This window comes from Molossus molossus, unplaced genomic scaffold (assembly GCF_014108415.1).
Source record: "Molossus molossus isolate mMolMol1 unplaced genomic scaffold, mMolMol1.p scaffold_m16_p_2, whole genome shotgun sequence".
Classification (NCBI taxonomy): Eukaryota; Metazoa; Chordata; class Mammalia; order Chiroptera; family Molossidae; genus Molossus; species Molossus molossus.
In genome coordinates, this window is record NW_023425355.1 from 104,855,433 (window position 1) to 104,876,568 (window position 21,136).

Sequence of the window (21,136 nt, forward strand, 5' to 3'; positions counted from 1 at the left end):
ATTGATTTTTCAGAGAGAGAGGAAGGGAGAGAGAGATAGAAACATCAGATCGGCTGCCTCCCACGCACCACTGGGGATCGCACCTACAACCCAGGCATGTGCCCTGACAGAATTGGACTGGGACCTCTCAGTCCATGGGATGATGCTCAACCCACTGAGCCACACTGGCTGAGCCTCCCTGCACTCTTTAAATGGGTTCCTTTATTAAGGTCTCTTCAAAATTCCACCTGTGTGTACTTTGTGCCTCCCTCCCCCGACCCAGAGCCCTGGCTGACTCAACAAATAGATATACAATACAGTAGTCCCCCCTTATCCATGGGGGATACATTCCAAGACCCCTAGTGGTTGCCTGAAGCTGTGGATATGAGTCCTGTATATACTGTTTATTCCTGTACATACATACCTATGATAAAATTTAATTTATAAATTAGGCACAGTAAGAGATTAACAACAACAACTAGTAATAAAATAGAACAATTATAACAATATGCCATAATAAGAGTTATGTGAATTGGGTTTCTCTTTTCTCTCAGCAAAACTAGAATAAATGTCTTATTCCTTCATAATTTCATGGATAGAAGATTAGTTCTGACCCTTGATCTTAGCAACCTCGGTATATATTTTTTCTTTCCACATTAAGAACTTTCAACTTTTCACTTAAAGGAAGCTCTTTATACCTTCTTTTTGGCATATCTGAATTTCCAGCATCGCTACTTGTGCACTTTGGGGTCATTATTAAGTAAAATAAGGGCTACTTGACCACAAGCACTGCGATACAGAACAGTCGATCTGGTAACTGAGCTGACTACTAAGTGACTAATGGCTGGGGTGGGTATACAGCGTGGATGCGATGGACAAAGGAATGTGTCATATCCTGGGTGGGACAGAGCTTAGAATAGCATGAAATTTAAAACTTATGAATTGATTATTTCTGGAATTTTTTATTTAATATTTTCATACTGTAGTCGACTGTGGTTAACTGAAACCATGAAAAGTGAAACTGCAGATGGGGTGGGGGGACTATGATATGCTATTAGAAAGTGTTGAGTGCTATGAAGAAAAACAAAGCAGGATGCAGGGGTAGAGAAGGGTGGGGTGCTATTTTAATTTTTTGGGTGCTATTTTAGATAGGAAAAGTTTCCTGAGGAGATGATCCTTAAGCAGAGAAGAGAAGAAAATGATAGGGGCAGCCATGTAATGTGAACTATGTACATATCTTGGGAAGAGTGTCCAAGCAGAGGAGGAACAGTAGGTGCAAAGGCCCTGAGGTAGGATAATGATTGGTATATTACAGGAACGTCAAGGAGGTTGACGTGTTTGGAAAGGATAGGCAGATAGAGATGCTGGAGAGATTGGCAGGGCAAGAATTATTAAACTCATCTGCCAAAGGGGGAGCTCGGGGCCCAGGGAAAGGGAGGGTTGGCCTGAGGTCCCACAATGAGGTCATTTTCACTCATCCCCCATAGCTTCTCCCCACATATGCTGTGTTTCTGGGGGATAGGAGAAGGGCTTTCATATGCCCCAGAGAGCATGCATAGCTCCTTGGGGAGGCCTGTCAAGTGGTTATGGTGCTGGCCTCTGGGACCCCTTCCCTCCATGGCTCAGCCTGATCTATGATCTGATTTAAGGACTTCAGTCTGTCCTCACAGCATTCAGAGGGTCCTGTTATGACCCAGCTCACAGCTCTCCTCTGCTCAGATCCCTGCCATGGCTCCATTTCTCTCAGAAAAAAAAAGTCAAAGTTCTCCCCTTGGCCCACAAAGCCCTACAGGACCAAGCCCCCATCACCTCTCTCATCTAACCTCCTGCCACTGGCATTCTCACTCACTCTGCTCCCACCACACTAGTCTCCTCGCTGTTCCTCAAATGTGCCAGCCACAATCCTGCCTCAGGGCCTTTGCACAGACTATTCCCTCTATCTAGATCATTCTTCCTCCAGACATAACCCCTTTTGGTGTCACACTGACTGGTGTATGGATCCTCCCAGGGTCACACTATCTGTGATATGGACACTTCTGGGATCAAACAAATGAGAGTGTAGATACCCATGAGGTCATATTTTAGCATAAGCAATCCTGGGGTCACACTGATTGGGGTATTACCCTCCTGGGGTCACAGAGGCTAGGTTTTGACACTCCTGGGGTCACACACCAGGGTATGGAGGCTCTAGGGGTCACACAGATTGGAATGTGGACATGGCTGAGTCATACACAATGGGATGCAGCCACTCATGAAGTGTCACAGACTAGGATGTGTTCTCTTAGGGTACTGTAGATTGGTGTGTGGACACTCCTGGGGTCACACAGACTATGATCTGTTATCTCCTGGGTTCATACAGGCTCAACTTTGGACACCCTCAGCCACAAAGTCTGGGGTCTGCACACTCCTGGAGTACCACAGACTGGGGCAAGGACATGACTGAGGATATGTAAAATGGGAAGTAGACACTACTGTGGTCAAATGACTGTGGCATGGATGCTCCTGGATTATCACAGGCTCGACTATGGACAACCCTATAGTCATACTGTTTGTGGTGTGAACTCTGTTGGTGTCACACCAACTGGAGCAGAGACACCTCTCAGGACATGCAGATAGGGGGTGGAAACTCATGTAGTCATGCAGAATTTGGTGTGGGGACTCCTCCAGTCACACTGAATGGGGGATCGACACCCCTGTGGTCACAGACACTGTGGTGTAGAGACTCCTTTGGTCACACAGATGGGGGAGTGTCCTCCCCTGGGCCACCTGGACTGGAGTGTGAACCCTCCAATAGTCACAGATATGGGACTTTCATACTGCTGTGGTCACACTGACAGGGTACACTCTCTTGGGGCCACAGAGACTGGGGTATACACACACTGTGTCAGAGAGTGTGGGGTTTGAATACCACTGGGGTCACATGCATTTGGGAGTAGACATGGATTCTGTTGCAAAAACTTAGATGTGGATACTCCTGGGGCCACAGAGGTTGGGGAGTAGATACTCTTGAGGTGACTGGACTAGGCCAAAACCACTCCTAGAACGTCACAGGCTGATCTGTGGACACCTGCGTGTCACCCAGACTGTAGTGTGGACACCTCTGTGATCAGCCAGTTTGAGATGCACGCACTCGGGCACCACTGAGATTCTGGGGAGGAAACTCCTGCAATCACACACTCTAAGCTGTTGCCACTTCTGACTCTGCGAACATGGGGCAGACACTCCTGAGGTTACACGGGCTGGGCTGTGGATGTTTTCATGGTCTAACTGTTATGTGGATACAACCAGGGTAAAATTTGCTGGACCCATCTGGGGCCATAGGGACATGGGGGAGAGACATTTGTGGTCACAAGTACTGGAGTGTAGATCGCTTTGCTCACATTGTTTGGGATGTGGACACTCCTGGCATCACACAAAATGGAGTTCAGCTACTCCTAGGGTCACACAGACTAGGAAATGGACATTCTCATGGTCACACAGACAATGCAGTGAACAATTCTGGGGCCACAGAGACTGAATGTGGCCACTCCTTGGTCCCACATCAGGTGGAAAATTCTGGAGTTGCAGACTGGGGAGTGACACCCTGGTGGTCACAGAGCCTGGGGCATGGAGGCTTCTTTGATCATAGTCTGTGGTATAAAAATCCTGGAAGTTATACAGCCAAGGGTGTTCAACTCTGGGGACACACAGACTGGGTGGTGGCCTTTCTTGTAGTCACACAGAAAGTTGATTATCCTGTGGTTATACAGACAGACTATTGTGTAGATACTTCTGGAAACACAAGTTGGCTGTGGGCCCTCCTGGGGTTACATAGACTGGGGTGTGGCTACACCTGGTGTTTCATGGTCTGAGATATGCTCATTCCTAAAGAACACTGACTGGGAGGTAGGAAGCCCACAGTGACAGACTGGGGTATTAATTCTGTAGTAACACAGACTTTTGGGTATGCTTCCCTGAGGATATGCATTAGGGTCTGGAGACTCTTAGGGTCACACGGAGGGGATGGGCACTCCTGTGGTGGCAAAGGCCGACACATGGCCATTGGTGAGGTCAACCAGATTGGGGTGTGGGTAGTACCACAGACTGACACATTTGGCAGTGAGCATCCCTGGGGTCAAACAGACTGAAGTTTTCACAACTCTGTGGTCACAAACTGGGATATGGACACTCATGAGGTCACCAGACTGCGTTCTGAATTCTTCAGGTGTCACACAGACACCCCAACTCCTGTGGTGACAGACTGTATTGTAGACACCCCTGTAGGGTGATAATGACTAGGGTATGGTAACCCCTCAGGTCACAAAGACTGGGGAATGGACACCCATTATTTCTATGCAGTTTAAAGAATTGACAAACCTGTGGTCAAACTGACTGGGACATGTACACATTTGTGATGACACAGACTGGGTCATGAAAAACCTGGGGCCACACACACTGGAAAATAAACATTCCTGTCATCACAGACAGCAGTGGAAACACTCCAGGAGTCACTCAGACTAAAGTACTCCACTGAGGACATACAGTCTGAGGTAATATGTACCTCAGTGGACAAACTGACTTTGATGTGGAAAATTCTGAAGTCACAAAGAGGGGTGTGGACACTCCTGGAGTCACGAGATTAGGGCATCCACAATCAGGGTGGGACAGATGGAGAGGGGTGCTCCTGAGGTTAGAGACAGCCTAGGATAGGCTGACCCCTTGTGGGCCACTCTCAGGGGTGTAGACACCACTGTGTCACATAGATTGGGGATTAGACATTGCTCCTATCACAGTGACTTACATGTGTATACTTTTGATGTCACACAGATGGGGGCAGAACAACTAGGGACACACAGCCTGAGATGAGTACACTTGCGGGGTCCCAAAGACTTTTGTTTATGTTCCTGGAAACTCCTGGGGTGACAGAAACTGGAGTGTGTACACTCCTGGGGCCTCTGTGCTGTGCTGTGCAGCCTCCACCTCCAACCCAAGGGTTACAGACTTGGTATGGACACTTCTAGGGTCATACAGTCACGTACAGAAACACTTAGGGTCACAGACTGTGATGTAGGGAGTCCTGAGGTCACTGGACTGGGGTGTGGACAGAGAATGTGAGTTTCTAAAGATATGGGAGTGAGTTGCAGAAACCGGTTCTGCCCGGGTAGCTGGTGAGTTTGTCAACTCCTGTTTGCTAAACTGTAGAAATTCAAGACTGCAGTCAAGACAGGCTATCTGACATTTCTTTAAGAGGAATTTTAACATAAAATTTGTTCTGTGGAACCTTTGGCATCTGGTTAAATCTGTGGACCTCTTAACAGAATATTTTTAAAAACATGCACATGCAAAAAGACACTCAGATACAAAGGATTACTACGAAACCAATTGATCAGTACAGAGGTTCCTCAAAAAGGTAAATAGAACTACCATATGATCCAGCAATCCCACTTCTGGGCATTTATCCAAAGGAGATGAAGTCACTATCTCAAAGAGATATCTGCACCCCTATGTTCACAGCAGCATTATTCAAAACAGACAAGATATGGAAACAACCTAAGTGTTTGTCGACAGATGGATGAATACAGAAAATGTGGTGTGTACATACAATGAAACAGTAAAGCTGCATGTATGCCAACTCCACTCCTAAGAACTGATTGCTAGAATGTACAACCATAAAAAATAAAATCCTGCATGGCTCAGTGGACTGAGCGTTGTCCCATGGACTGAGAGGCCCTGATTCAATTCCTGGTCAGGGCACATGCCTGGGTTGTGGGCTCCATCCCCAGTAGGGGCTGTGCAGGAGGCAGCCGATGGATATATCTCTCACATCAATGTTTCTCTCTCTCTCTTTCTAAAAAAATCAATAAAAACATATAAAAAAATAAAATAAAATCCTGCCATTTGTGACAATATGGATGGACCTCGAGGGTTAGGGTTAGGGAGATAAGTCAGACAAAGACAAATACCGTATGATTTCACTTATATATAGAATCTTAAAAAAATGAACTCAGAAACAGAGACCATGGGGATATATTGTACAGCATGGTGACTATAATTAATAATATGGTTTTGTGTATTTGAAAGTTGCCAAGAGTAGATATTAAAAATTCCCATCAGAGGAAAAAAAATTTAACTATGTGAGGTGATAAATGTTAACTAAACTTACTGTGGCGATCATTTCACAGTATACACTCTATGATCATCTGTATTAAAACGAAACAACATTGGGATGCTGTGATATATGGTTTTTATTAGTAGATCAGATGATAAGATCTTCCCTAATTCCAAGTAGTGACGAATGTGAACAATATTTCATGCCTGCAGTAACCCTACCATAAAAATGAGCTGATTTGCTTTGATTTGGCGGGAAAGCCACAGGCACTGCTTTCATGATGATTTACTGCTAGAATTCATATTTAGGAATAAACCTAAATTTCAGTTATATTAGTGAAAATAAAGATGTAATATTTTCCTCTGTCAAGTTCATGGATATCCCTGGAAAGATTTAGAGAAGAGGCAAGATCTCACTCAAGAACCCGTTCTGCAGTTCAGACAAACTTTCTGTAATGTTTCTTTCCTGGCTGTGTTCATGGTGGTTGTTGTAGGTTCCCACTCTGGGCTTGTGTTCAGAACCCATTGATGAGACATTTGAAAAACAAGTTCATTAGAGCAAGTTCTGGTCTCCTGACAGCAAGCAGCTTCTGAATTGTCTTAGACTTCCAGCTATTAAAAGGTCAAAGAAAAAGTTTTAAACAAAAATGTACTTCCCCACTTTCTTCTACTTAATCATGTTCATTTGGCTACTAACATTTTTGTAAAGTTTCTTCCCTACTTTTATTGTAAACAGTGACATACAGAAAAATACATAAAACATAGATATGTTCCATTTAATGAGTAATAATAGGGTATTATTTCACATAATTGTAGGATGTTCATTCTCATTGCCAATTCTTCTCCACTGTGAATATACCATGATTTAATGATCCATTCTATAGTTGATGGATGTTTGGGCTATTTCTAGTTTGGGGGTACTACAAACAGTGCCAGCTAGAAAATTCTAGTACTCATTTATAAACCATTGTCAGAAAGGGATGTCCCCTAACATAAGGTCCTGAGGATAAGAAACCCTCCAACACTGACAGGTTTAGCCCAGGTCAATCGGCCCCTCATTGCTCCCTCACACACCAGGCACAGTACCACCTCAGGGCCTTTGCATTTGCTATTTCCTCTCCCTGGAATGCTCTCCCCTAGATAAATACATGGATTCCCTCCCTTATTTCCTTCAGGTCTCTGCTCAAACATTACTTCAGTGAGGCCTTCCATGACAACACGTTTTAAAAGTGCACACTGCCCCCCCCAGAACTCCTGATTCTCTTTACCCTGCTTTATTTAAATTTTTTCATATTCAATATTAGTTTTACATAGTAGATATAAAATACATATCTATATACATACACACATATATTATAATGCAAGTTATATAAATACATAGTGAAATGCAAGTGTGTGTATATACATGTGTGTGTGTGGAGGGGAACTCCTGCATTCAGACTGTGTTATTGTTTATTACTTTTTCCCCAATCTAGAAGTTCTACAAGGGCCATGATGTTTGCCTGTTTTCTCTACTCTACCTCCAAACTTAGAACAATGTCTAGCACACAGTGTGGGCTTAATAATGTTTACTGAATGCCTCTATATGTAATATATAAAATGCTTACAGCAGTTCCTGACATACAACATCAGATGCTTAATAAAGGTTTGCTGACTGAAATCTTATCAGTTGATGTAAAAATGTCAAAGGTGAAATTTTACTGATCTTTTTCTTAAAGTGTCCTTTACTCAAACTCTTAAATACACAGGCAGACTTACCTTAATGTGTTAAGGTGGACAATTCAATTCACTGTCTTCCACCTACTCAAGAAAAAGAAAAGGGACTCAGACACTTGGTTAAGCTTTTCCATTCATTATACTTAGTTTTACCCATTGATTTTTATAGCTATTGGAAGAGAATTTTGACCTCAGAAACCCCATGATTTGGAGGCAGAAAGAGGAGTACTGGGAGGGGTCACTGTGGGCGCAGAGAAAGAGCACAGCAGGGGGCCCTGATCAACATATTTCCAGACCTCAGAGGCCATCAGGGTGTGGCGCTGTAGGGCAGCCAGGGGCTGGGACAATGTGTCCACTGTGCTAATGGGGCAGTCCTGGGGGCGGATCTCCTTGGCCAGCCGCCCCTTCTTCTTCAATGTGCAGGCCTCTTGGTATGGTGGTGAGATGGGGGGCTGTGTGGGTGGAGTATACTTGTACTCTGAGCCATCCTCCAGCTGCAGGGACACATGGCGGGAAGATGGTGAGAACCTGGGAACCCAGGAGAGTGCCCCACCCCCACCTCCTGCTTATTATTGGCTGGGTACTCACGTCCAGTGGGTAACTGCGGTCTGAATCATAGGCACTCAGGTCCCCACAGGTCACAAATGGCACAATGATTCGGGTGGGACCATCCAATTGGTTGAAATCTGGATCTGACAAACAGGGAGAAATAAGACAGGACAGGGCTGGGATGCCTGGGACCAGTCATGACTCTGTAGCAAGGGTACCGAGGCCTTCCCACATATGCACCAGCTACTTTCATGCTCCTCCACTGAAGAGCCTTCATTTGGTTCAGATCACCTTCTTAGGGAGACCCTCCATAATCACCCCTTCTAAAACATTGCCTCCCACTGCTTTGTTTTTGCACTACTCTATTATGTCCCCCTGCCTTTTTATCATATATAGCCTGGACCTTGTCACTCAGTTATGCTCCCTGCACGGGCAGGCTCTGTGCCTTTTCCCACTAAAAACCAGGCGAAAGAACCTCATAGAGCAAAATTCCCACATGGGTAGGGTTTCCACCTGGGGGTGTGACTGAATCTTCCTAGGCTATAATCTCCTTAGGTGGGTATCTTTGCTGGGGCAGAAATCAGGACCCTCCTGGGACAGAATTTCACCAGGGCCAAGAGTTACCACTAGGGGACTGGGCTGAAGATCCTCCTGGAATATAATATCCATATGTGGAGGAGGGTTTCCATCAGAGGGTGGGGCTGAAGATCCTCTACAGAATTCCCATAAGGAACAGAGTCTACCAGGGGGTGGGGCTGAGAGCTCCCCTGAGACATAAATTCCACAAGGGGCAGAGTCTCCCCAGGGACAGGGCCCAGGGCTCTGGCTCTCACCGTAAGAGTGGTCCAGCAGGGGTTTGGTCAGGTCCGGCAGGAAGCCCTCAGGGGGGTCATAACCCTGACAGACAGCGAAGGCCTCTGTGGGTGAAAGGTAGAGTGAGGGGTGACTGTCACCTCCGCCCTGGGGCAGGATAGGTCCCTGAAATTTGCATCGCCTGCCCAGCTCCTCCACACCACTGACCAATGCTGGAGTTCCGGCTGCTCCTAGGCTTGGCACAGAGCACACTAGAGAAGAAGACACGCAACTGGCTGTAGATCAGCGTCACGTCCCGGCCTCGGAAGATCTGCAGGGTAGGGAGGCAGAGATGGAGGCATGAGGGCAACCCTCAGGGACCCATCTCTGTCCCTCACCAGATTTCCCAAGGCTTACCTTGGCTACAAAGCAGCCCCCTGGTTTCAAGACATGTGTAGCAATGTTCAGAGCCTGTGGGCAGGACAGATAGTTAAGGTTGAGGTGGAGATAGCCAAGAAGGGGCCAAACTGAGGCAGGGGCAGCCAGGGTTACTCACGGCTAGGAGAAGCTGGGCCTGCATATACTCATCAACATCATGGAGGCCAGTTACTGCGGCAAGAGGAACGGCATTAGGGGGGCCATCCAGTTCTAGCTATCTTCTTGTCCCAGAGAGGTTAGAAGGCTAAAAACATTTCCCGGGCTCTCTTATTGCTAAGGTTCTGCATGCAAATTAATATCTGTCAACTAGATGCACATTCTGAGCTTCTATCCCTTCGGAGCTCATTTTAATTCTCAAAAAGTAATCTTATCTGCAATCCTTTTTATCATCATTTCTACCTCTAGTCCAGATTCTTAGCTCCAGACTCAGATCAGACTTGACATCTCAGACTTGAACCGTCCAAAACTAACTCCTGACCTTCCTGCTCAAACCTACTCCTCCCACCATCTTCCCCATCTCATTTGATCTTTCCAGTTGTTCAGACCAAAAACCTTAGTTACTTTTGACAAGGTCCATTCTCTCCTCGGCTCTACTTTCAAAAGATCTCCTGAACTGACCCTCTTCTCATCACTACTGTCATCAGTTATCTGGACTACTGCAGTGGCCTCCTCCTACTCAGGCCCCTGGCTTCCATCCTCACCCCTCATGCTGCTCACAACAGCCAGAGGGATTCTGTCACAACCCAGAATTAGACATGGCCCTCCACTACTCATAGCTCTCTCATGGTTTTCTTTAAGTTCTCATTTCAGTGAAAAAGCCAAAGTCCTCACTGTGGCCCATAAGGATCCACACAAGGATCTGTCCTCTGTCACCTCGCTGACCTCACTTTCTATCACTATCCCCCTCACTCACTCTGATTCAACCACACTGATCTCCACACTGGTGTTCCCACATGCTAAGTACCCTCCCACCTCAGGGCCTTTGCACAGGCTGGTCCCTTTGCCTGGATTGTTCTTCCTCCAGGCATGCCCCTGGCCCACTTTCTCACCTTTAGGTCTTTGCGCTAAATTCAGTGAGGGCTTCCCCATCCATTTTATTTAACATTCCAACAGGTACTCCCCACCTCTCTCCCCTTTTTATTGATTTCCCCATGGTACCTATCACTTTTTGATATGCTACAGAGCTCAATCATGTTTCTTTTCCATCTGTTCCCACTAGAACATCAGTTCTATGAAGTCAGAGATTAGTGGAATTTTTTCACAAATGTTTTCCTAACATGTAGAACAGTGCCCGACACCCAGTAAGTGCTCTGTAAATGTGTGCTGAATGAATGACTGACAAAAATGAATGGGCAGTAAGATAGACTGGAGAGCTGCAGAGAGAAGAGAGATGAGATATGAGAAGAGGGAAGGGTGGACAAAAGACAAAACTGAAGTGGTAGAGTGTGAGGAGGTAGAAGACAGAGGCAGAGAGTAGGCAGCAGGGTAGAGAGAAGTTGCCAGATGTGGGAAACAGCTGATAGAGGAGGAGAGGCAGGGAGTTGAAGTGGTGAAATAAGCCAACAAAATGGGAGATACAGAAAGGACACACATGGGACTCCCAACCTGGCCTTCCGACCCATGTTTACCATCAGGAGCCCCGTCACACACCACTAGGTCCGCAGGGCAGCCCTCAAAGTGCCGGATGATCTCCTTGGCAGTAGACAGCTATGGAAGAGAGGGTGGATGAGTGGCCCCAAGGTTTCCCCACGCTGTGGACATCTAACCCCACCTGCCCATGGCCCTGGCCCATAGGCCCTGGGTCAGCCAAATGCTCAGGCTTTGCCTGTCTAAGACCATACTCCATCTCTGGAGACCCAGTCCCATAATTTTTTGCCATCTCTGGGATGACAACCTGCTGGCTCTGTTTCTCTATTATACTATCTCAGTTACTCTACCTCTGTCTGTCTTTCTCAGTCTGGTTCTCTGTCTCTTCCACTTTCTATAGCCCCTAGGTGGGGGGATCTTCACCCTGGAAACACCTCAACACCCCCAGCCATGCTCTTACCTGGGTGATGTCCCCCTGGATCTGTAACACACCTGGTAGTGGAGCCATAGCCTGAAGGTCCACAGCCACCACATGGCCGGAACCCTGGCCCCTGTGGACAACACAGCCCATGTCAGCCCAGTTTTCACTCCCGGCCCACCCCACACCTAGCCTGCCCGCCCCCCTGCAATCTGGGACTCTACACTCACCCAATCTTCTGGCTCAGCACCTGGCTCCAGCTGCCTGGGGCTGCACACAGGTCAACTGCCCGTGTCACACCTGAGCACACACAGGAAGGTGTAGTGTCAGTTGCACCTACCTCTCCAACCCAGAGACCCTGCAAAATTCATTTCTCTTCCCTGGGGAGCACCCACATCTATCTGCTGCCAAGGGGCCCAAATCCTCTTGAGTATCTGCACATCTTCCTGCCTGGCCCCTGCCCCACAGACTCTCGAAGTTAGCCCACCGACCACAGATCACTCTAAAGACCTAGCTCACTTGTCTGTTCCCTGTGCCTGCCCTGTCCCCCAGTGACTCGCCCACCAGGTAAGCACCTTGGAAGAGTTGGAATTCCTCATTGAGTTGTAGCAGCTTGAAGGCACTGCGGGCACGCCAGCCATTCTCCTTGGCCAGGCGGTAGTAAACATCCCGCTTGTCCTTTGACGTCCTTCCCATCTCACAAACTGTTTGCCCAGGGACCTGCCAACAGTAAGTTGATGCCACCCTGATCAATTAACTGGGTGAGTGGGCCACCACCTACCTCTGTAGGGTAGTGAACAAACCACACAAGCCATGCTGGGCTCACCTGACCCACATGACAGCTCACTCAGCAGATTGGAAGACTGAAGCCCAGTCACTGACCCCATTGACCTCACAGAGCTTGAACTCCAGAACTGAACTCTCAGGCTCCACCACTCACCCCACAAGAACCCCCACAGAACCCATCACACACCCCACAGGTTCCCCAAACCCAGCACTTATCTCATAGATGACCCATTTATTTATTTATTTATTAATGACCCTGCCAACCTCCACTGCTGTCACCTACACTCCACATATTAAACCCTACAACTCTATCAACCCTTTTCTGCTCACCTTATCCCCATCGACATCTCACTGGCTCCCCAGCTGTCCTCATTGCCCCTAGATTTATATAGCCCCATTAGCACCTCCATTAATTCCTTGCTTTCATCCCCATTATCTTAATACTACCTCACTGTACTCCCCATCCCCTTAACCTCTCTCTCCCTGCCCCATTCCCTATTAATCCCTGAAATAATTAGGTTCCCAGTAATTCCTTTATTACTACATTGTTATCAACCCCCATTAATGCCTGGAGGATCATGGCCTATTAGCTCCCATTAAGCTATCAATTAATGATTTATCAGCCCCCATGAACTCAGCCCGCCAACTGATTCCTCATAGATCACACCATTAGTGCCCTGTAATTCCTTTGTTACCACACTCATGTTAATCCTGGATGATCAGTTTCCATTCTCCCCTCACTTCCCACCTTACCCCCCAATAATCACTTGATGATCACCTCCCAACACCTTACTATTACCCTACCTTTGCTCACTGTTACCATTAATTTCTCAATGATCATTCCATGATCATCCGTTAAAAGCTTTTGACTACAACACCTCTTCCACCTCTCATTCTTTCTTCTTTGATCACTGCTTCCATTAGTTCCTTGATCATGACCCCCACCCACCTCTGTTATTCCCTCCGTAGTCTCACCATTATCCTTTTGATTACTATGCCCCACCAGTCTTCATTAACCTGTTGAGATTGTACCTCCATCAATCCCTCAGGGATCTCACCCCCATATGTCTCCCATTATCTTCTAGTTGCTTACTCTACCACCTCATTAATCAATGAACACACCCCTACTGGCCCCCACGAACATGTCGACCATTATTAGCCTCTAGTATTTCTCCCATAATAGCCCCACCAGACCTCCGTACACTCTCGCCTCCCCCCACCCCATTAACAGCCCTCTGGCCACACCCCTGTTCCCTCTTCTACATTAACTCAAAGACCATATTCCTACTGGCGCCTTCAGATCCCCCTCAAGGCCGCTCCGCTGACACCTGGACCCCTGCCTCTCCCAGCTACCCTCCAATAGTAGTCCCCTTCCACACACAAACCTTGTCTGCAGCCTCCTGGGTGTTAGCCGGCCAGACTACGTCGCTGTCCTCCTTCCCTCGCTGGCGGGACAGCGCGGTCGTGCCTCAACCGTCTCGGCCTGGACCCACGTCCTCCGTGCCCCAGGGCCTACCGTAGCTTTCGGAGTGGGGAGATGCGGGACGAAGGAGCCTGGTCCGCCAGTAGCCCGAGACAAACCGGTGAGAAATCTTAGGGCTTCAGGTCCTGTTCTTAGTTGATCCAAATGCCTTTCGCGCACGCCTACGGGCTGCTGCAGCGGGGCGCGCCTGTCACCGCGGAATACGGAGCCTCGCGCGGGGTCCAGACCTGACCCGAACTTACGGCGCGTGTCCCGTCACCTTGTGTCGACGTAGCTGGTCGGGAGAATTGCGGTTCCCAGCATGCAACGGGCATGACCAAAGCTGCTGAACTCGCGCATGCGTAGCTGAAATATCACAAGGGACAAAAACTGGCCCTGTTCTTTGGTCCCAAGGCTAAGATGGATTTACTCCCCGCCCCTCCCTTCCTGGGTGGCGGTGTTCATTGAGTTTGTGGACTACATTTCCCAAAATGCAACGAACACAACAGCACCCAATCATTTTAGGAGTACTGCGAGGTGAAATTAGGGCTGGGGTGGTGAACAGGAGAGGAAGGAATGTGGGTTAAAGTGCCTTAGCACGCTCGGCTGCAATTTTGAATTTCACTTCCCCAGTGTGACATTGCTGCCTGAACTGTACCATTGTAGAACCTCAGTTTCGCCATCTGTGAAATGGGGATACTAAGTACTACATATTTCACAGTTATTGGGAGGAATAAATACGTGTCCACGTAAGAAATGTCCAAACCTATAGGGATTTTATGAGAGTTTATTTCAGCCAAACCGGCGACATTTGCTGGGGAACAAGATCTAAATGCTCTTGAGGATAATAGTTTTGCAGCTTCTTTTATCCATTTAAAATTAAGGAGAAAACGTACATGGAAGAAAGCAAGGCAGGGATTGTATTACAGAATAGTTAACATTATGTGCTCTCTTGAGGGTTAATACCCCTTTTGAAGGGTATTACTTCTTTCTGATATTTCAAAGATATGTTAACCTAGATGCACAAGAACGATGGACAGGGCTGGCTTAAAATCTTTCACTAAAGAAGTTACAGGCCTGGGGCATGACCACCAACTGGCTTTGTGCAATTCCCTATTCCTCAAACATTTTTAATTCTGACCCACAAAAAACACCCTATACATCCCCACCCAGTGCAAAACCAAATATAATGGAGACATTTATTATACAGTTCACCATGTGCCAGGCACTATTGTAAGTGCTCTCAACGGTGTACTGGTAAATGTTTAACAACAAACTCTTTGAGGGGAGCGGGGGAGGAAGCCCTGATTTCAAACATTTACACAGGATCATCTTACTAGATTTCAAGTTACCAATATGTAGTCATTGAACACAGGAGAGATGCAGTAGTACACCATTATGTAATATTTATACCATACAGTTAAAATAGGAGTAAATGACCTCAAGGGCACAGAGAATAGTAAAATGTAGTAAAATAAGGAAGTGATGCGTTTTGAGTATGTATAACCTTTTAGAAATCTAATTTATTTAATTATAAGTTTATATCCTTTTATTTTATTTATTTATTTTTTAATCCTCACCTGAGGACATTTTTGCATTCATATTCAGATAGAGCTGGAGGGAGAGAGAGAAAAAAACATCCATGTGAGAGAGACACATCAACTGGTTGCCACATACACAACCCCAACGGGGCCACGGACAAACTGCAACCAAGGTACACGCCCTTAGCGGGAACCAAACCCAGGACTCTCTGGTCCGCACGCCGACACTCTAACCACTGAGCCAAACCAGTCAAGGCCATTTTATTTTGTTTTTAAATTATTTTAAAAATGTTTTTATTGATTTCTTTTAGAGAGAGTGGAAGGGAGAGGGAGAGATAGAAACATCGCACAGGATGATGGTTCAGTTCACTGGGCCACACCAGCTGGGCTTATTTTATTTTTAATAGAATCTGTGTTCAACAACCAGTTCAAAAAATTCCTGAAAACTGAACAAGCAATCTGCAAACCTATATAAGTAGGCTCCAGCGCACTGTTGAATTCTTTCCTTGAACTTATTTTAATCCTTACAACAACTACATGAGGTAGTTACTGTAATTATCCCCAATTTATAGATGAGGAAATGGAGACAAGGGGAGGATATCTAGTAAGTCCACCGTTAACATTGTAGATGTGTTTTGGAAACTGGGACTTTAAACAAAATGATGTATAATGAAGGAAACCAATTTTACCATAGGCTAATTGATAGAACAAGAATTAAATTCCTACAGCAAACTTTTAAAATAAATACTCAAAACACTTCTAATATTAAACATCGAAATAAATGTGAGCTATGCATACACTTAAGAAAGAGTAATAAAAACAAGTAAGCTTATTTTCTAACCTGTTTATCCCAGTTCAGGATCATGGGTGGCCAGAGCCTATCTTGACAGCTCAGGGTGGAAGGTTGGACCCAACTCTGGACAGAATGCCCTTCTGTTACAGGACACACATACACACCCACACTCATTCAGATTGGGACAGTTTAGACATGCCAATTCACCTAGTGTGGATATCTTTGGGATGTGGGAGGACACTGGAGTCCCTGGAGAACACCCATGCAGACATGGGGAGAACATTTGAACTCTACATAATGGCCCTGGCTAGGAATTGATATTTTCTCATCAATGGTATAGCAAAACAACATTGAACAAAAGGCATTATTTGAAGACCACCTGTCCTCAAATCTATCTATTAGGTATATAAACATATATACTATTTGGTATGTATGTGATTATATAGAAATATAGTTATATATATTTACTAGTATATAAATTACATATTATTAATCAAATATAATACATATAAACTTTCTACTATATGTAAATATAAGAAAATATATAATATATATGCATTTTGTATAGTGTATATATAAAATATATGTATTATCTTATAATATATAAGTGCATATGCTGTATATAAATATGCTAGTATCTATATACATTTACTTACTAAAGTAACTGTACTAAATATAAATGTACAATTAAATATGTAAATACATAATGTTATATCAGATGGTGTAAAAGCTATAAAGAATAATAAGGTAGGGTGAAAAGGACGAAGAGTAAGAGAGGGATTGAGTTGCTATTTCAGTTATGTGTCAGGGAAGTCTCTGAGGAGGCGACATTTGAGCTGAGACCTGAAGGAAAGCACACCCTGCCAGTATTTGGAGGAAGAGCATTCCAGGCAGTTGGAATACCAAGTGCAAAGATCCTGAAGTGGGAACAAGCTTGGTGAGTATTCAAAGAAATGAACGATTGATTTATCATTCCTTAGAAATATGAGCTTCACTAGACTGGGATTTCTGTTCTTTCGTGTTCACTGCTACCTCCTGAGCACGTAGAATAGGGCCTGGCACACAGTGGGTGTTAGGTAGATATTTGCTGAATCCACCCTTTTGTTACTTTTTTCCTTCGTTCTTTCCTCAGTGGTGTGTTCTGCATTTATGTGGGGCTCTGGGAGGTGTAGACAGATGACAGGCATACACAGAGACATGGAAAGACACCTCTTGGAGGCCCTGAGAGCCAGGGAAGAAGGAAGAGCTTGTCAGGGGAGCTCAAAAGGGCCTTGGGGGTGGGGTGGGAACACTGCTGCCCGCAGAATTGAGCAAGTGTGAGAAAGCAGGTGTTCCAGCCACCAGCCACTGCTCCACTGAGAGGAGGGGGCGCCAGGCACTGGGAACCTATGTTCACCCTGTGGGATGCTTCTCTCGTCCTGTTTTCTTGCCTCTCACAAAGAGGATGTTTAATTTTTTTTTTTTTTTTTTTTTTTTTACAAAGAAACTTTCCTCCAGCAGGGCCAGGGTATTGGAGGACAGGAACCAGGTTCTGAACTCCCCAGGCTCTTCCTAGGGTGTCAGCCTGCAGCTCCCATCCGAAACCCCACTGAGTGTAAAGGTGTCCTCTCCATGGTCTCCTGAAGAGGTCAAGGAAGGAAAGCTGCCAGGGAAAGAACATGGGTGGTCTAGGTGTAGGGGACTAGACACTGACTCCAAAGCCTTGCTGCCCTAGGGCTGCTTTGAGGGACCAAAGAATTACTCATTGGGAGGCCTGCTTGAAAGGGGAGATTAGAATCCTAAATGCAGCCAGCGAGGGGCTGCTTTCACAGCAGAGTAGAATTCACTAATTCCTTTCACAAATATGTTATTGAGTAATTACTGTGTGTCAAGCATTGTTCTAAGTGATTAAACTGTATTCATTCAACCTTACCAATGGCCCTAGGCATTATCATGCCCTGGGGGAAGCTGAAACTGTCAGGTTTCAGAACTTGCTCCTGGCCACACAGCTAGAAAGTGGCAGAGCTGGGGAAGCTGCTCTGTCACTCCCTCGCTCTGTCACTCCCTCGCCTGAAGGCTGCTGAGTAGTGACCTGTTTTAATGAAAAGCAGGGGTCTGCATGGAAGAACTGATAAGAACCCAAATTGACTTTTAAGAGACTTAATGGGAATTCCAAATGTCGCCCAAGGGTCTGTTTTCCTGAACCAACAAAAACCCTTAAATGACCCTGAGAAAGGGCCCTACAGTGATGAACTAATAAAGCATCCTTATTCCTGATACAGCCTTAATACCTAGGTCAAGTTTAAAGACATCTGTTCCTTCCAAATCAGGCTTCCCTCTGCAGCCAGATTTCACTTGCCTTTTGTTTTTCCTCCTACTAGCATATATTGAGCACCTGCTATAGAGCTGGATGAAGGTTAGTTGCTCTCCTAGAAGAGTTCACTTGGCAGAAATAACAAAATAATAAGGATAATATGACACTTAATATGTGGCATTTATTGAGCACCTGCTGTGTGCCTGGTGGTCCTGTGCTGGCAGTGTTGCAGGGCCAGGAAGGGAGGGGAGGGGAGGAGAGTGATCAGAGCAGGAAGCTGCTGTGGGGAGGTGGCCAATGGGGGTATGGTTTTTTTTTTTTTTTTTTTTTTTTGCATTTTATCTTCAGGATGAGAGGGAGGGAGAGAGGGGAGAAGAGAGAGAGGGAAATATTGATGTGAGAGAGACACATCTAGTGGTTGCCACTCACACGACCCCAACCAGGGCTGGGGACAAACTGCATCCGAGGAACGTGCCCTTATTGGGAACCGAACCCGGGACTCTCTGGTCCGCAGGCTGACACTCTAACCCAGCGCTTCTCAACCTTCCTAATGCTGCGATTGTTTAATACAGTTCCTCATGTTGTGGTGACCCCCAACCATAAAATTATTTTTGTTGTTACTTCATAACTGTAATTTTGCTACTGTTATGGATCGCCATCGGAAATATGTGTTTTCCGATGGTCTTAGGCGACCCCTGTGGAAGGGTCATTCGACCCCCAGGTTGAGAACTGCTGCTCTAACCACTGAGCAAACTGGCCAGGGCGGTATGTGTTTTTTTTTTTTTTGTGTGTGTGTGTGTGTCCAAGGTACACTAGTTCTTTGGACAGGACACTTCAGACTTTTCTTGAAATCTAGACAGCTGCCTAGCTCTCCGCCCCCTTCGCCATCTGGGCCAAGGTCTCTGCTGACAGGTGTTTCTTTCCCTGGCCTGCCTGTAGCACAGCTGTGTAATGGCTCTGGGGAGGGGCGAGTATCAGAGGAGACATCAGAGTAGGCCAGGATAGACAGGGGAGTGTGTGTGTGTGTGTGTGTGTGTGTGTGTGAGTACCCCAAAAGCATCTCATCTGCCTATATATGTTCTCAGGCAGAAACGTACATATGTGAGCTCCACGTGCCTTCCTATGTAACTTACCAAGGTTGTATCTTGTGTCTATGGCTGACTGTCCAATTCGTGTTTCTTTCTTGGCACCTCTGTGTGTTGGTACTGTTTGCTCAAGCAATCCATCTATATGGGGCTGTGCATGTGTGTATGTATTCCTTGAATGTTTATGTGTTTCCTTTGTAATGCTTGTAGGTGGTTAGTGTGTCTCTCCTGTGTGTATGTGTGTGTGTGTGTGTCTCCTTTGTGTGTCTTTCTTTTCTGCCACTGTACTTCTGTCTCTTCTTGGTGAGTGGTTGGCTGTGGTTATGTGTGCTCTATGGGTGTTTATTTTTTGTTGTTCTTTTTAAAAAATTTATTGATTTGTGTGTGAGAGAGAGAAATATCAATTTGTTGTTCCACTTTATTTATGCATTCATTGGTTGATTATTGTATGTGCCCTGACCAAGGATGGAACCCGCAACCTTGGTGTATCAGGATGATGTTCTAACCAACTGAACTATTCAGCCAGGGCCCCATGGGTGTTTCTTCTGGTGCCACTGTATATGTTTCTTCTTTATGCAGCTTTAGGTGTATTTTCTGGATTTCCTTTTTTGTAACAGTGGGAACAGCACTCTATATTCTGGTTTTCCTGGTTGTGTGCCTGTCCATGCATTTCCCACGTGTTTCTTCTGACTTCATTTGTCAATAGTTGTATGTATACACGGCTGTGTACAGCTATCTGCTTGAAGGTAGTTATGTGCCTATCCGTGGCTGCAGCTTCTCTGTCTATACAATCATGTCTGCTTTGAGTACCTCTCTCTGTGACCAGAGCTAGATGTGGTCACAAGTTCACACCTGAGTTCACATGCACAGAGGTATCATTATAGAGCCTGAATCTGGACTTTGGCCTCCAGGGCCCTCTAAAACTGGAAGTGTGTGTGGGAGACACTGGGCCTGTGTATGATGTTCTTGGCTGTGTGAAACCAGATTTGTCTGTGCACTTTGTATGTGGCTGTGAGTCTGTGAGTGATGATGTCCATGAATCTATAGTGGCTTGGTGTGAGCCTGTCCCTGTGACACTCCATGCTTTCTGGATGTGGTCTGAAGATGATGTCTGTAAGACTAGGTCACTCTGTGGGGTTGTGAGTGTGACTTCCATGGCCTGGGCTTTCGGTGTGCAGTCTGTGTGTATACATATTTATCAGCATATATCCTGTGTGTGTGCCTGCGGGTCTGCATGCAAGTTTGTATTTCTGTGGGGGATGACAAATCTGCCTCCATCTCCGAGTCCCTGGATGGAGCTGTCATCCCTGAGTTTGGGGGAGTCTCTCTCCTGCTGGTGGGAAGTAAATGCCCCATCCCTTGCCCTCCTTCAACTGCAAGTGGGGTAGAAGCATCTAGGCTAGTTCTGAACCCCAGCCAGCCCCTGGCCTTTCTGGTAATTCTGTGCTCCCTGTGGGGGGTGGGCAGAGGCCTCTTGTCCACCTGGGCCTCAAGCAGCCCAGTAGAGTTGGGCCAGAACCCGAAGTCCACCCCACCTGACTCCCTGCAGGAGACATATGCCTTACTTCAGACAGACATCCTGTCACATGCCTGAATGGGAGTGAACAGAC

General features: G+C 46.2%; 1 protein-coding gene across 5 annotated transcripts; it reads right to left on the reverse strand.

Annotated features, from left to right (window-relative positions):
• Nucleotides 1-6,193: 6,193 nt before the first annotated feature.
• FTSJ1 (FtsJ RNA 2'-O-methyltransferase 1) lies at nt 6,194-14,214 on the reverse strand. 5 transcript variants are annotated; one of them, XM_036271651.1, is made up of 13 exons: nt 13,738-14,214; nt 12,142-12,286; nt 11,797-11,866; nt 11,609-11,699; nt 11,190-11,268; nt 9,680-9,732; nt 9,541-9,594; nt 9,352-9,454; nt 9,165-9,248; nt 8,371-8,468; nt 8,079-8,276; nt 7,825-7,866; nt 6,194-6,678 (listed from the first exon to the last, which is right to left on the reverse strand). In XM_036271651.1, exons 2-12 carry the CDS (start codon nt 12,260-12,262, stop codon nt 7,834-7,836), a joined length of 984 nt encoding a protein of 327 aa, XP_036127544.1. In that variant the 5' UTR covers nt 12,263-12,286; nt 13,738-14,214; the 3' UTR covers nt 6,194-6,678; nt 7,825-7,833. The 5 variants fall into 5 exon arrangements, with proteins under 5 accessions (XP_036127544.1, XP_036127543.1, XP_036127546.1 ...); XM_036271650.1 differs by having other exon boundaries at nt 8,371-8,474; XM_036271653.1 differs by lacking the exons at nt 11,797-11,866; nt 13,738-14,214 and having other exon boundaries at nt 8,371-8,474; nt 12,142-12,232.
• Between the last annotated feature and the right edge of the window lie 6,922 nt (nt 14,215-21,136).

What these genes read in the sequence shown, in the direction of transcription:
- FTSJ1 (XM_036271650.1), bottom strand. Translation starts at nt 12,262, where the DNA reads ATGGGAAGGACGTCAAAGGACAAGCGGGATGTTTACTACCGCCTGGCC. An exon ending in GTGCTGAGCCAGAAGATTGG is followed by an intron (nt 11,700 to 11,796) that starts GTGAGTGTAGAG and finishes TGTTGTCCACAG; the next exon opens with GGGCCAGGGTTCCGGCCATG. An exon ending in ACACCCTGATGGCCTCTGAG is followed by an intron (nt 7,867 to 8,078) that starts GTCTGGAAATAT and finishes TTTCTTGAGTAG; the next exon opens with GTGGAAGACAGTGAATTGAA.